Source organism: Varanus komodoensis, unplaced genomic scaffold, assembly GCF_004798865.1.
Source record: "Varanus komodoensis strain SLA01 unplaced genomic scaffold, ASM479886v1 scaffold2, whole genome shotgun sequence".
Classification (NCBI taxonomy): domain Eukaryota; kingdom Metazoa; phylum Chordata; class Lepidosauria; order Squamata; family Varanidae; genus Varanus; species Varanus komodoensis.
In genome coordinates, this window is record NW_025335568.1 from 50,426,379 (window position 1) to 50,441,290 (window position 14,912).

At 40.5% G+C, this 14,912-nt stretch overlaps 1 protein-coding gene across 2 annotated transcripts in view; it reads right to left on the bottom strand.

Moving 5' to 3' along the window:
• The window catches only part of DYNC1I1 (dynein cytoplasmic 1 intermediate chain 1), a 211,775-nt gene that overhangs the window by 52,710 nt on the left and 144,153 nt on the right, over nt 1-14,912 (bottom strand). For both annotated transcript variants that reach the window (XM_044428770.1, XM_044428769.1), the window contains 3 exons: nt 6,891-7,004; nt 3,934-4,067; nt 1,859-2,003 (listed from right to left, as the gene is read on the bottom strand). In XM_044428770.1, the coding sequence (XP_044284705.1) occupies nt 1,859-2,003; nt 3,934-4,067; nt 6,891-7,004 (393 nt within the window). The remainder of the gene's footprint in view (nt 1-1,858; nt 2,004-3,933; nt 4,068-6,890; nt 7,005-14,912) is intronic.

The window sequence follows — 14,912 nt, forward strand, 5'->3', positions numbered from 1 at the left end:
GATTGATTTGCTTGGGCTGGCTGGGAGTTTTTTCTAAACTAAAACCTCAGGTTTTATTGCAGTGTTGGCACTTTACGATAAATAAGTGGGTATTGGGTTTTAGTTTCGGCAATCGGTCTCTAAAAGATTCACCATCACTGGGTTGGGGTTGGAAAAACAAGGTGTCCTGGTATGACACCTTGGAATGTGTTTAGAATGGGCAGAAATGATGAGCCATGCAGAAAAAACTACTCAAGGAAGGCTTTTTCAAAATCGCCCTCTTTTCCATGGAACTTTTACCCTATATCGGGTTAGGGGAGTGTACCAGAGTAGGGTTAGGGTTAGAAAAACGAGGGGTCCTGGCCTGATTTTGATGGTTGGAATGTGTTCAGAATGGGCAGAAATGATGAGCTGTGCAGAAAAAGCTACTCAAGGCAGGCTTTTTCAAAATCGCCTTCATTTTAAAGGAACTTTACCCCTCTATTAGGGTTAGGGGTGTGCACCAGGGCAGGGTTAGTGTTACAAAAATGAGGTGTCCTCATATGATTTTGATGACCTCTCTGTTGGCATGCAAGCCAAGTCATCCCATCATCACCGCAGTGGCCGAGCATCGGATAACAGCACACATGGGAGCCATGCTCATGCTCAGAAAGGAGTAGTGGCACCAGGCGATGACTTCACGAGCCACGACTCAATAGCTGCGACTTACCTGAGCTTTCATGTGGCCGGTCAGTGTGCTGCCAAGTATATGTATATATATTTGCTTGGAATGGCTGTGAGGTTTTTTTTCCCCTAAACTAAAACCTCAGTTTTCAGGTTTTATTGTAGTGTTGGCACTTTGTGATAAATAAGTGGGTATTGGGTTGCAGTTTGGGCACTTGGTCTCTAAAAGGTTCACCATCACTGGCCTAGAAGCTCTCTGTCAGATTGAAAGTTGACATGCAAAATCATTTATTATCTGACAGTTGGCTTGCAGCAGAATTTAGTGAATTTTACATTACTTTTTCATTTTCCCAAGTAAATTGAATCTCAAAATTTTTATGTCTATTTTAATTTTAAAATTCAAATTTCAATGTGTTAGGTCAAATTTCATCACTAAATCCCAAATAATAACATCTGCTAATTCATATTTTGAAACAGACAGATTTCAACTCTATGTGTATGCATGAAATAAATATATAATGGATACTATGAGCCAACAGAATGGACCTGTGCTTAAAGTACAACAATTAAATGCAAATTTCAGCTTCAGTGAATGAAGACAGAAATTGGGGCGCTACATCAGATTTGCATGAAGCCTGAAATTAGAACAGAAGCAAGTCACTTAAGTGTCTTTTATTGCTTTCCAATGCAAAACAGTCTTCCCTCCAAAACCAGCAAAGCAGCAGAACCAAAGCTGGAGCCATACAAGCTTCCTTATCAACTCATGTTTCAGACACAAGAACATTTATGGCTCCTGCCAACCAGGAGTTTTGTTAGTTCCGTTTTCTAAAAGCTGATTGTGAGCAGGTGGGGTTGGGGGAGGGAATGCATGTGAATTACTGAAAGTTCCCATTTCCCTTTCTCATCTTAGGGCACATTTTATCAGGGGCTCCAATCTTTGTACTTTGAAGCATGTGAGTGAAATTGAGGGCTGTGTGAATGTATGGTAGACATACGAGTTGCATGTTTGTGGGTAAATAAATGGTACATGAAAAAGGAGAGAGAGGAACGGGGCTCAAGGCCCTACCCGACCTTGGTCCTGGCCTCCCACTGCCTGCTCCAGCCCCTACTACAACTATAGCATGAGAAGCACCACCTATCCAACTTTGCTCAAGTAATCCTAAATTGGGGGAAGAGGGTTGAGACCCAAACAAGCTTCCACATTCTCTTCTCTTACCTTTGTGGTCCACAACTTGACAGTCCAGTCAAAGGATGATGTGACAAACAGATGAGAGAAGTCAATTGGACCCACTGCCATGTGACAGTTGATTCCTGTAACTGGACCTTGGTGGCCTTCAAAAACTTCACCTATGCCTGCTTTACTGCAGAAAGGGAGAAACATACTTTTAGGAAATATCCACCAGCAGAAAAACCCTTTACCTCGGAGTTCTACTGTGTACATTCCTTCATGGCCAGCCCTATGATCCGGCTATCCAAGTGCACAGGATCAAGATTAAAAATTCATGACAAGGTCACAGTGTTTCTATAATTTCACCCTTGGCTGGACCAGTTCCAACTCTGTGCTGCCTTACAAGGCTCCAGTGTGACATTGGAGTTAGAACACAAGAGTGAAAGCATTAGGTCCCCAAACAATTTTGCAAGCATACCATGACTCTTCCAGCCTGAGTAATGAAGCCATAATGCAGGGTTTGGCAGACCACCAGATATTTTGGACTTTAATTTCCATCAAGTCCGACCATTGACTATGCTACCTGGAACTTCTGGGAGTTGAAGCTGAAAACATCTAAAGACCTGCCTTCTGCTCACCCCTACCATAATAAAAGCCACAGTCTGGAGAAGGTGTGCCTGGCAACACATTTTTTATGCCATCACTGCTGTAGCAGGACAAACCAACTATTTGTGCTGCTAAAGCTGCTGCCAATGGGATAAGGCCTTAACTAGTTACATTGCAAGATCTTTAGTGTTCAAGACACAGGAGTAAATAGAATAGAAATAAAATTCTGTGGGGCATCAAGAGCCCTGCATAACAGGAATATAATAGTTCTTTCATGGAAAAGAAAAGCAGCTGACACTTTCATGGAGGACAAAGCAGGCATAGTAAGGCTGCTTAAATAGGAACTATTCTCAGGCAGATCTCGGTCCTATAGCTGCATTTACACACTTTTAAAGTGCATGTTGTCATCTGTACAATCTTTCTTCCTACCCAGTCCAGACTTGTCTTTAAACAAATGCTTTATGGCTTTAACTGTTTTTTGTAAGCTATTTTAGGAAGGCTTTTCTCTGAAAGGCAACATATACGCTCTTTTTAAACAAATAAATATACATGCAGCCATGGTATGGGTTAACTCTTTGTTCCTTTATGCTATGCTTTTAAATTGAGAGTAACAGTTATCCCTTCCAACATAAATAATTCTTCTGAGGAGAGAAATTGGGCCCAGAGGATTTAACCTGCAACAATTTTGGTCTTCTTTATGATTGGTAGGTTTTTAAAGTAAAATTCCTTTGCATACCTTACACCTCTCAACATGCATAGGGATGCATTGCTTTCCCACATGCCATTTTACCCAGCTTTTGTCCTTCAGTATATCCATATGCTAAGGATCTACTTTAACTAATATGGAGAGTAACAACAGGGGCCCCTTAATCATTACAAATAACAGCGGTAATTGATCATGGCATTTTAATGATAAATCAAAGTTTATAAATTATTATATAGTGAAGTTAATAAATTAATGGTGTAAAACTGAAATGCATATAAGTCACAGCTGGCACATTTGAAGAATAGTGAGGAGCTCTTTACAAGAGGCAACCACAATGAAACAGTTAAAACAGAATCATTTGTACTCATTTCATTGAACATGCGGAACTGATCTTTCTTTTAATGACATCCAAACCTTATGCTTGCACAGTCACAGAAAGAAAGGATGTCCTTTGCAACAGGTTTTACTTCATCAGTTTGTGGCCGGAGGGATGGGGGGATATATCAAGATACTTCTGATCTGTTGATCTTTTGATCAGTTATCAAAATGGCCACCCTATGTTGCCTTCTCTCTCCTAATGTTATCACATTATACACTTTTCCTTCCCTCAAAAGCAGAAATTAGGGTAGGTTAACTTTGCCAATGCATCAGTAAAAATCAGGGCCACTACCTGCCATTAAAGCATGAAATGCTACGTCTCCTGCATCATGTCGGTTTTGGCCCTTTTACTACAGGAAAACATACAGATGTATGTAAGAGGAAAAAGAAGTCAAATGAGCCTATTTCAAAAAGGGAAAAAGAAAGAAAATACCTCCCGTGACGACAGGCTGTGTAGACAGTGCCCTCTTCACTTCCAACTACGAAGTTATTAACATCTCCAGTTGGGAAAGCCATTCCAGTAACTGCCACCGGCTTGGATTTATTGTACACCAGCTCCATGCTCTCCTAGCAAAAAAGTCCAGAGATACTTTCAATCAGTTGTTTTATGAATACATTACAGAAACCAAGCATGTGGCAAAACTATTTTCTTAACAGTTTTGCTTCTCCTGAAGATCACTGTTTCTGCTATTCCTTTCCTCTCTTTCTCTCTCCTTGAACCTCATGTGTCTCTATGTGCATCTGTGCATACACACAAAAGATGTCCTGATGGACAGAGCGGAAACAGCCCTCCCTATTTCACCACACTATTCAGAGGTGGGGGTGGATGGCAGAAGGAGGAGAGTCATTTTGCTTACTTTTTATGCCAAGAGGCAAATGGTGGAACGCTTTTCACTGGGGCTTTCCTTGCCTGTTGCTGTTGTTGTAAAGGTTGTCATGGCCATCGCAGGAGAGACCATGGAGGCAAAGCAGAGCAGGAGACTGAGTGGGGTCAAGTGGGGTTTTTTATTATAAAAATACTACTACTACTACTACTACTACTAATACTAATAATAATAATAATAATAAAAGAATCACCTGCAGTACCTATCCCACACAACATCACTTCCCAGGAACCCACTTCGCTGCAACCTGCCTGGCCTGAAGAGGTGGTACTTCTGTTGTCTTTGGAGTCTCACAACTCCTGCGTCAAAATCATAACAAGGGCACTGCCTCATCCCTGCAAAACCGCTGCAGGCCATGGTCGCTAAATCAGTCAAGAGTCCTTTAACTACAAGACGTTTCTACAAAGCAGAGGTGGAACCAGTCACCCAAACTGAGCTGCAGGCTTATATAGATGTTAGGCTAGAGCAGGGGTAGGCAAAGTTGATCTCCAGATGTTTTGAACTTCATAGCATCCCTGACAACTGGCTTTGCTGTCCACCACTAGTCTAGAATCCTCTGCTTCTCACTATTTCTGACCCAACATTTGAATCTGGTATCCTTGTGTAAGAGTGTCTCTCCTGAGCACTGCTTTTAGACGCTTGCAGTCTTGCCTAAATCTGAACTCCACCTGGAAGGATCCCTGGAGAGTTGCTGCCAGCTGTGTTGTAGACAATACTCGGTGGGATGGATCAGTGGAGATAACAGAGGGAAGAAATGGACCAGATATAGAGCCAGAGAGATTAACACCATCTGCCATTTTTTTCTCCCTAAAGGCAATGGCAAGAAAGCTAGGGAGAGCTTTTAAAACTTGGACTACTTGAAAGAATGGTGAAGTCCAGACAAAAGCAGAAGAACAGCATCCCAGTATCTTTGCCAGGGCTTTGAACCCCCTCCATCCCAAGTTTTAATTTTAGAAAAGACCTGGGAGTTCCATTCCAGTGGTGGGTATGACCAAAGACAGAGGGGACAGGGCCAAAAGTAAAAGAGGTGGAGCAAAAAATAGAAAAATATGAGCACATTGTATCTTAAAGTTTTTACTGCCTCTAACTAAGGCATTTCAATATTTTAAGCAGAGGTGAAGGATGCACAAATCCTGGGAAATCATCTACTAATTGGGGGTTGCGGGAAGGAAGAGAGGCAATTTGGAGAACTCCTAAGAGCCTGACTGGAACTCCAGGAAGCCTGGATTGGGTCCCTACCCCTGACTTGACACATCTGGAAGTTTCACCCTATCTGCCAATTGCAGGAGCTGACACTGCACACCCTTATACCCACCGGAGACTGAATTGTACACCTTGGCTCAAGAAAACCTGGTCTTAGATAACACATCTAGCCTAAGTCTAGTAAGTTCCATTTCAAACTATATAGAAGCAAGTGCAGTGCTTTATCTCCCTCTTTCTTCCTCTTCCCTCTCCTTCTGCCATTTGTTTCATTTGTTCTAAGGAACAAGCTAGGCCTTAGGCATTCATTTAGATTTTGCAAATCACCTTTAAAAAAAAAATCAGTTTTAAAAAAACCAGATACGACTGGACAGGCAAGTGTATTTTATCCATGTCTTCCTACCCATTATAAAAGGTCACTCTTCATGTGCAAAGGAGTGTACAGAGGAGAGAAGCAAAATCATTCCCCTTCCCATACTTCCCTGCAGTTCATTGCTTCATGTAAATTTCTCTCTTGTGTGGGATTATGAACCGACTGCTTAAAATAGCAGAGTGCAGTGGGGTACGTTAGGGATGAGGTTTGCTTTATTCCCCTTTCCTGTGTTGCTCTTCTTGCAGAGACTATTCTTACCCACTTTATATGTGCATAGGATAGACATGAGACCAGCTGCCCTACCACGTACAAACTGACTCTACAAAAGCAAGCTTTCATGCAACTTTAGTTATACCCCTACGTTATATACCTGAAATTACTCTGAAAAATTTGCACCAGCATATTGTAGAATACCAGATTTACATGACCAAGTGGTTTTTCTCTGCAAGAAGAGCTGACGATATCAATATATTAACATAGGGTGAATGGGAAAAATATATTTGTCAGACTTGTGATATGATGTCTTGCTTCGCTTCACCCCTGCATGAAAATGAAAGGCTGCACTTTCTGTGATTGGCATGCTACTCGTACTATCTAGTCTATGTTAGCTAAACAGTGATGTAAAGTAAATGTGATAAATAACACAGGCAACTTGTATGATTACCTGTGCTTCAAAACAGATTATTTCATTTTCACTTGAAACTGACCTGTGTATTAATGCATTACCATAATTACATGATTTGAGGCAGAGGAAATGGGTTTTGGCTCTTAGAAGAGCCAACTGCTGGAAATGAGCTGCACTCTTTCAAGTGCATCTACAGGTTTTAGTCTGTATAGGATGTGAGGTTTTAGCATTTAGGAATGAAGCTCCATTAAGCAGGTATCAGCTTTTACCCTAGCACTTTCTTCTTGTGTAGGTAAAAACAAACCCACCTGTGGAGTTGAGAGCATATCCAGACTCCAGGAACACATCTTGCCATCTGTAGAGACGGTAATGAGGTTGTGAGCATTCTGTGTCCCAACAACATTTACACAGTATACAGGGTGCTGAAAAGTGAGCGTACAGAAAATGGCAAAAATTAGAGGGCGTCTACTAACATTTTGAAAAAGTAGGTTTCCAAACGTTGCAGACACATTATTGGTGAGGAGAATTGGGCTGTCACACAATGCACAGGGCTCCTATTTGCCGGGAGGGAATGCAGCTCAAAAGTCTGATGGCACATTAAGGCATTCAAAGAGATTGGACTTGTTTTTTTCAGAGCTTCATTTTACACCATCATAAACTGATCAAGATGATTACCACTGTGAAAATGTTGCATTAAATGGAGGAAATTTCACCTGCAGTGATAGGTTATCTTGCTATTTACAGTGCTTGATGCTGAAAAGTAACAGCAGAGACACAAATCTTCAAATGGGGCAAAATAGACAGACTTTACTGAGCAAAGTTGCTGCAGAAAAAAGAAAGAAAAGAAAATCCACTTTGACATGGCTTGGCAGAATATTTTTGAACATACTTCAGTGAGAAAAAAATGTCAACAAATGTATTAAGTCCTACTCATGGGCCAACTTCAGGGTTTTTACTGAAGTAGCTGCATCAATCCATCACATTATTCTAAATTTACAATGGGCTAATGCTTCTTTTCCACAATAGGAAGGACTGGACTCAAGCTGTCCTAGAAGCCTTTCACTTCAATCTCCTGCGCATGATGGTGGACCATTGTTGCAGTGGAGAGAGGAAGGCACATACCCACAAGAAAGTTCTTCTGTTTTTCATTAGCATTTCATTATCAAGCTTTTCACTGAACACTCATTCTCAGCCTGGGTGAGAACAAATGTGTAGCCTATTCCATTCAAATAAAGGCCCCGAAGGGTTTTTAAAAATCTTCCTTCCTCTTTATGAGAAAACAAACCAAGCATCATATTAGCTTCTCATAGATGTGATACAGATCTGGTTTAGATGATTAATCAATATATGGTCAATAACTCATAGGACATTCATGAGCATACTAGTTTCAACCTGCTCATCCACTTTGCCTTTGGAAACAACCAGGAATGTCTCTCTTCTGTGTTCTTATAGTGGCATGTGAACTCAGAATTCTGAGTTGTTTATTGGTTAAGCAACCCAGAGTTAACCAAACAATTACCCATGATGTATTATTCGATGAACTTTTGATTGCTTAAACAATCCGGAGTTTCTAGGTCATTCATAGATTGCTAATTGAAAGTGTCAGGTATGAGTGCATGGGAAGCAGTGTGCTTGTTACTTCAGTCATCCCCAGTGATAGTCGTTAAATAAAAAATTAGCACTAAGAAGAAATTGTAGCCTAGCACACCCTTTGAAAGTGGAAAATTAGAACAAGAAAGGGTTGTATATATTTGTTTTTATACACAGAAGTATACAAAAATCTTCAGCTACAATTGTCCTTCAATGTTGTTACCCAAGTGCTTTGTAACCTTATTCCTGCCTCCTCACCAATGTCTTTATACTTCCTTAATGCTGCTTGAAAATTTTAGTTTTTCCTGTAACTTTTATATTATGTTATTCAATACATCAAACTTAAACACACACCAATAATGCACGCCCCAGCCCCCACTGCCGCCCTTCTCACTCCTTCTATGAAATATTGATGGGGTCTAGAATCAAAGAACTATGCAATCCTTTGAAACAGACAATTGCTTTAAAAACAAATGAAGACATAAACAAATGTGTTTTTAATGGCTTCTTTGTTTAAGGAAAAAGACTCTGGGGAGAGGACAGATGCAAGGGGGTGTTTTATTCTTTCTCTGTCCAAAACTTCTCAATTGTGACCCATCCCCCTCCCGAAGTCCATTTTCTTTCACAAATAATATCTCTGGAGGTAAATGGACATTTGTGGTGGAAAAAGAGGAAAAGCAGCTGTGGTGGGAATTTGGAGCATAAAAATTGCACATGGGGAAAGCTGCTTCTTTATCAACAAAATGACTACCGAAATATGAGAAAACACATTTCATTGTAATACCTAGTTTAAACCTAAAATAATTGGGAATAATTGGTTTCAGAGAGATTTGACTTACTCTAACATACATATGACACATCTCTCTCTCTGTTCTCTTTGGTTACTTCTGGTCAAACAAAGTGTGAATTCTTGAAATAATGTAAAAATAGAGTGTGGAGGCAAATTAGGAAGAATATATACACTATTAGCAATATTCTTGTTTCAAGCTGCCTTCAAACTGTGGTTAATGATCCTGGTTTACTGAGATATACCATAGTTAACCACTATTCTGCATCTGCACATACAAAAAACCATGGTAAATCGAAAATAGGAGCAAAAGCTTCTGAAAGAGGAGAAGAAGGTCACAAGCCTGGGCTCATGTACATGATGCTGAATCACAGGAATTACTATTATGGTTTTATTCTTAAATTGTTTCTGTGTGTCTTTTTAACTTTTGTGAACTGCCCAGAGAGCCTCAGCTATTGGGTACCATTAAAATAGACAGACAGACAGACAGACAGACAGACAGACAGGCATATAGACTGTGGTATAATGTTATATCTGAACTCAACTGTAGTATTTTCCTTTTGTTCTTGCAATGTAACTGCAAAAAATAGTTAATGGGCCAAAATAAGTTAGTTAGTTTATTGCTTTCATATCCCTCCTTTCACAGTGTCTCAGGAAGTTCCCCAGTAATTTTTATGGATGTGAATCTAGATCTCCCCAGTGTAATTCCTAACCATTACATCACATTGGTACTCCCTTAGTTTTTTGAGTTCACATGTGGCCTACCAGTGGAATTATATACCATATGCTTTGCAGAAATTTCCAGGCTAGAAAAAAGGGAAGGGAAAACATGTACAAAATTATGAATGGTGTCGAAAAGGTAGATATGGAGATAATTTTCTCCCTTTTTTGTACTAAAGCCTGGGGCCATTTATGAAGCTGATTGGTGGGAGATTCAGGGAAATAAACAGAAGTACTTCATATGGAGCACAGTTCAACTATGAGTTCATTGCCAAAAGATGCAGGGATGGCCACCCATTTGGACTGCTGTGAAGAGAGACTGAACAAACTGATACGACTACTCATCATAACAGCTCTATAGCATAATTTCCAGTACCAGAGACAGGAAACTTGGGTAGAAGGAAATGGTTGCATTCATGTCCTAGTAGGGAGCTTTCCATAGGCAACTGGTTGGCCATTGTGTGAATGGAGTAAGCGATGAGATAGGTCTTTGGTCTGAGCCAGAATAAGTTCTTATGCTAATAAAGGCAAGTCTGTTAAAATTAAATTACCCATCTGACTGCTGCATTTTTTCTGTTCATATTTTTAAATCCATTTGCGGCCTTTTCATAACTGGCTTCATGCAAAATAGTACACAGCTGTGTGCAAGCCAGCTGGGCTGCTGATTCTGAAGCTGATGGTTTTAAACCCAAATAACGCCACTGCATCGCCACTGAATCCCTTCTTCATTTGCCACCCCAAAATAGGCCTTTTGCATGGGTCATGTATGAAATAAACTGATGCATATCAAAGTTCATGGACATTTCCCATCCTCACTATGGTGCTTGCACAGGTTGATAACACAGTCCCTTGAAAGTGGGGAAAAGGGGCACAGTAGCAATGAACACAACTGCCTGTTTTCCTCACAGCACTGTCTTGCATACTGCCTGGCTTTAATCAGAGCTGTCAGCTGTCGATTTCATTTGCAATAAGTCTCACAACTGAACTGAGAAGGATATTTCAGAGTGCAGAGTAGGAAGGCAGTTGGGAGGAGGGAACACCAGCAGTATTTTGCAGCGGATCTAACTGGCTCCCTCCTTTCCCAAGAGAATAAGATGCCATCTTGCTTTTATTTATTTTGGAAATGAAATCATCATTCTAGAGGCTTAAAAAAACCTTAATTAAAATTTCCTGTTAGCCCAAATGCAGATGTGCGGTGGGTGTGAAAGGAAATTAGTGAGTAATGTGTGGTGGGACTGCCTTTCCTTGTGAATCCTGGCACCAATTTGAAGGGATAAGCTCAGGAAATTTGGAAGCTGGTGGCTGGTGGCAACATGGTATACATTTTCCAGTCGGCGATGGAGTTAGAGGGTGGCAGAAATTCTTTTCATATAAGACTGTATAATTAAATTTCAAAAGAGGGTATTGAGTTACCAGCCAACTTGTTTCAGTGGAACACACAAAGGCTTTTATAAGTCTTATGCATCATCAGACCTTTGGTCCATCCAGCTCAGTGTTGTCAACACTGACTGGCAGCAGGTCTTCCAGGGATTCAGGCAGATTTGCTAGCCCAACATGAAGATGGTGGAATTGAACACACAGCATTCTGGAATCAAAGCAGGGTCCCTACACTGAGTCACAGGTCTGCAGGTACACTAAGACTATTATGGGGTGCTCTTCACAAGCAGCACAAGCCCACACAGCAGTGGTTCAGCCCTATCTTTTGAGAGTCTTCCAGGACACTGTGATTAACGGTCAGGAAATGCACTGAAGCATTAGGAAAATCACTTAAAAATGGTTGTGTGAACTGGCCATGGGGACTGAGTCCTTAATTCACTCCTGTGTCAACCTATAACAGCTTCATTCAGGTGTCTGCTTAATGAAGAAAAGACAAAAAAGAAAGAAAAACCACCAGTGGAGGCTATTTCCCCTCCCTCTCTTTTTAACAGCTGTTCAATGTGGTAAAGTTCAGGAGGAGATTTAAACCTGAATCTAGTGACCATGTGCTTACTAAGAAGGGCAAGCTGCACATGATGTGATTCATATACTGTGTAACTTGACCCTCAGAATTATAGAGTTGGAAGGGATCTTGGAGATTATCTAGTCCAGCCCCACTCTTCAGGGCAGTATGTGCAATAAAACCGCAGTACATGATTTCATATGAACTTTCTGAGGATTATGAATATGATATTGAATTGATATGAACAGAGAAAAATGTATAAATGGATCAAGTTCATTTTCCATATTCCAATGGAAACAATTGTATATTCTAGTACAAACTCTAGTACATGTTGAAAATATAAGCATATTATTCTGAATGGGCACAGCTCTGTTAGAATAGAAAGAAGGAAATAACTAATGATAGCAGATGGAGAAAAACGTAGTTTTTTCAACACTAGGTCAACACTTTGAAAGATTCATAGGGTCTCTATTAGCTTCCCATTTTCCTAAGCCATCTTCTTAAGAGGGCAATGTTTACTACTGTAGCTTGGTGACTAGATAAACGAAACACCATCCCTGGATTCATTAAAGTGATGTAACTCTAAGATGTGCATTACTCATGTGTGCTAAGAATTCTGATGCCAAAAATGTTGGGCAAAATATTCCTCCTAGATACATGGATTGGCATTAATAATATTGCCACCACGATTAATTGTTTGTATACTTGAATGCTGTAATTTTCAAGATTCAGGGTTTACCACAACAGGCTGAATTCAACTTGTACCTAAAACTCCCAGTTGTAAACTGTATGTTTGATGAGTAATTTCTCAACAGCACTGTGTTACTGATAAAAAACTGCAAGTTTTAGGAGTTACTTTCAGTTCCCCAAGAAGCATCCTGCTAGTGTTTTCATGCCATCTGAACCAAAAATTGTATAAGATGCTGGTATGTTTGCACTAGATCTGTCACTATCTGTGGTTCAGTCAATTATTTCTCCCTCTAAAAGCTTATACCTTATTAAAGGTACAATTTGTCTGTGTGGTAATCCCACGGCATTCAAGTGCCTTATTATAAGCCTGCTTTTCCCCTTGAACTCACTAGTTTTACAATTGCTAGAAGAGCTTGGACTCATTCTTTAAGTGTATGTAGCTTGAAGTCTTACTCCCAGGTAAGCATATGGAGGACTGGAAATTTGCTTCTTTGTCAGAGCTGCATCCTCCCTTATGCATCCTGAAGATAGTTCCAATGTCTGAGAAAGGAACCTAGACACTGGTAATTTTAAAAATAAGTACCCCTAAAGAAAAGTAGCCAAACTGGTCCATGAAAATTAAACCCCCCACAACTACAGATGGTTTTTGGTTGGTCCTAATAAAGGTATCCAGTTATGCATTTTGACACTTTTATTTAAGTTTGCAAAAAACTTAATATTACCATATTTGCCATAGGTTTAGGATTTCTAGAAAACAGAATGCAAAAACTGCTTTGAAAAGTGTCACAGAATCCAGGAAACTATGAAAATAAGGTATTTTAACAGTATGGTATAGTGGTTAAGAGTGTGGAACTGGGACTCAGGTGATCTCATTCTAGTCTCCACCCAGCCATGGAACCAACTGGGTGACTTTGGCCCAGTCAGAAACTTTCAGCCCAACCTACGTCACAGGCTTGTTGTTATGAGGATAAGATTGAGAGCAGGAGGAAGAGAATTATGTGATCTGCTTTGAGTTCATAAAAGAAAAAAAGATGGGATAGAAATTTAATAAATAAAAGATGAGGCAGCCATTTTCTTTGCTTCCTTTCCTGGTCTGGGGACCAGGAACAGCAGTGCCCCCAGTTCTGAGGTCTCTGTCCAATGTTGTTGTGCTTTTGGGTAACGGGTGATAGATTAGGAGGAGGGCAAGGGAGGATTTACTCAAAAGTAAATCCCATTATGTTTAATGGGGGTTATTTCCTTTAGCCCAGTGGTTTTCAACAGACGGCGCTGGTCCACAGGCGATTTCCTGCCGGTCCGTGGGGAGGCTGCATCCCACTCACCACAGACCAGCAAGAGGCTGACTGTGCTCCACCACCTCTTCCTCAGTTGGCATTGCATTCATGGGGAATGCGCCAGTGCTGCTGGGGGGCCAAGGAGGGGAGAGATGGTTTGGTGAGAGCCGGCTGGGAGCCACGCTGCACCGATTTCAGTATTTTGTTGTTGTTGTTGTTGTTGTTGTTGTTGTTGTTGTTGTTGTTGTTGTTGTTCTTCTTCTTCTTCTTCTTCTTCTTCTTCTTCTTCTTCTTCTTCTTCTTTGCTGTTTCTGGTTGTTTTGGAGACTTTTCTTTTCTCTTTTCTTTTCTTCTTTTCTTTGGTAATGTGTTTGAAAACTAATACACCGAATACTCTATTATGTGTATGGTGCTTTTTTGTTTCTGCCTCAGCATTCCCTGAGGTAGCTTTCCTTTTTTTGCCTGTCCCCAGCTATGGAAAGGTTGAAAACTACTCCTTTAGTCCATTTTAAGTTTTCAGACTAAGAACATGGGATATTATAGCCTCTAATATATTCTCACACTCTCCCTTGCTTCATTTTCGTCCATGTCTCAATTGCAATGAATCAGTAAATATTCAGAGTGACCAATCTTCATTGGTCTCAGGCACTCCAGCCACCCCATCTGGATTTTGGCATGAAAAAAGAAAGAAAAGTGTGGGTGCAGGCATGGTTTTAAGCAAGTGCATTTTGGGGGTATTGCACAGTCTGTCCAGAAAGAAAACACTATCAATTAGTTTTCCATCTACAAAATGCTAATTATAGCAATCTATAGTTGCATGTGTAAATTAGCACATGCAAATTTGGGCATCAGAGACTTCTTTTCTCTCAAGAAATATTTCAAATGAATCATCCTTAGACTTATATCTGGCAGATATTTAGGACTTTAATTCCTATAAGTCCTTGCCAGGTCAGAAATGCTGGGGGTTGTAGTTTAAAACATCTGGAGGCCAGGTTGAGGAAGGTTGTCTTAAACCTGAGGTGGGCAAAAAGTAGATCTCCAGATGTTTTGGGTCTCAACCCAGCATCCAGGACCCAGCAACCTTACCCTTTTGTCTAAAAGTCCATATATTCATTTATTTTAGTAAAGTGTTTACTTCCTCATGAAAAACCAATTGAAGAGGTATTTGCAAGCACAAAGGGTTATTCCATATTCTACCAGGATGACAGCAGGACTACAGTTAGGTGTCCATGTGTTCCTACTTTACAGAAGACAGTCCTGTATCTGAAGAGCTCTCAGATGATAGTGCTTGAAGAGTATTTGAAGAGATTCCCGATGGCCCACAGGCTGC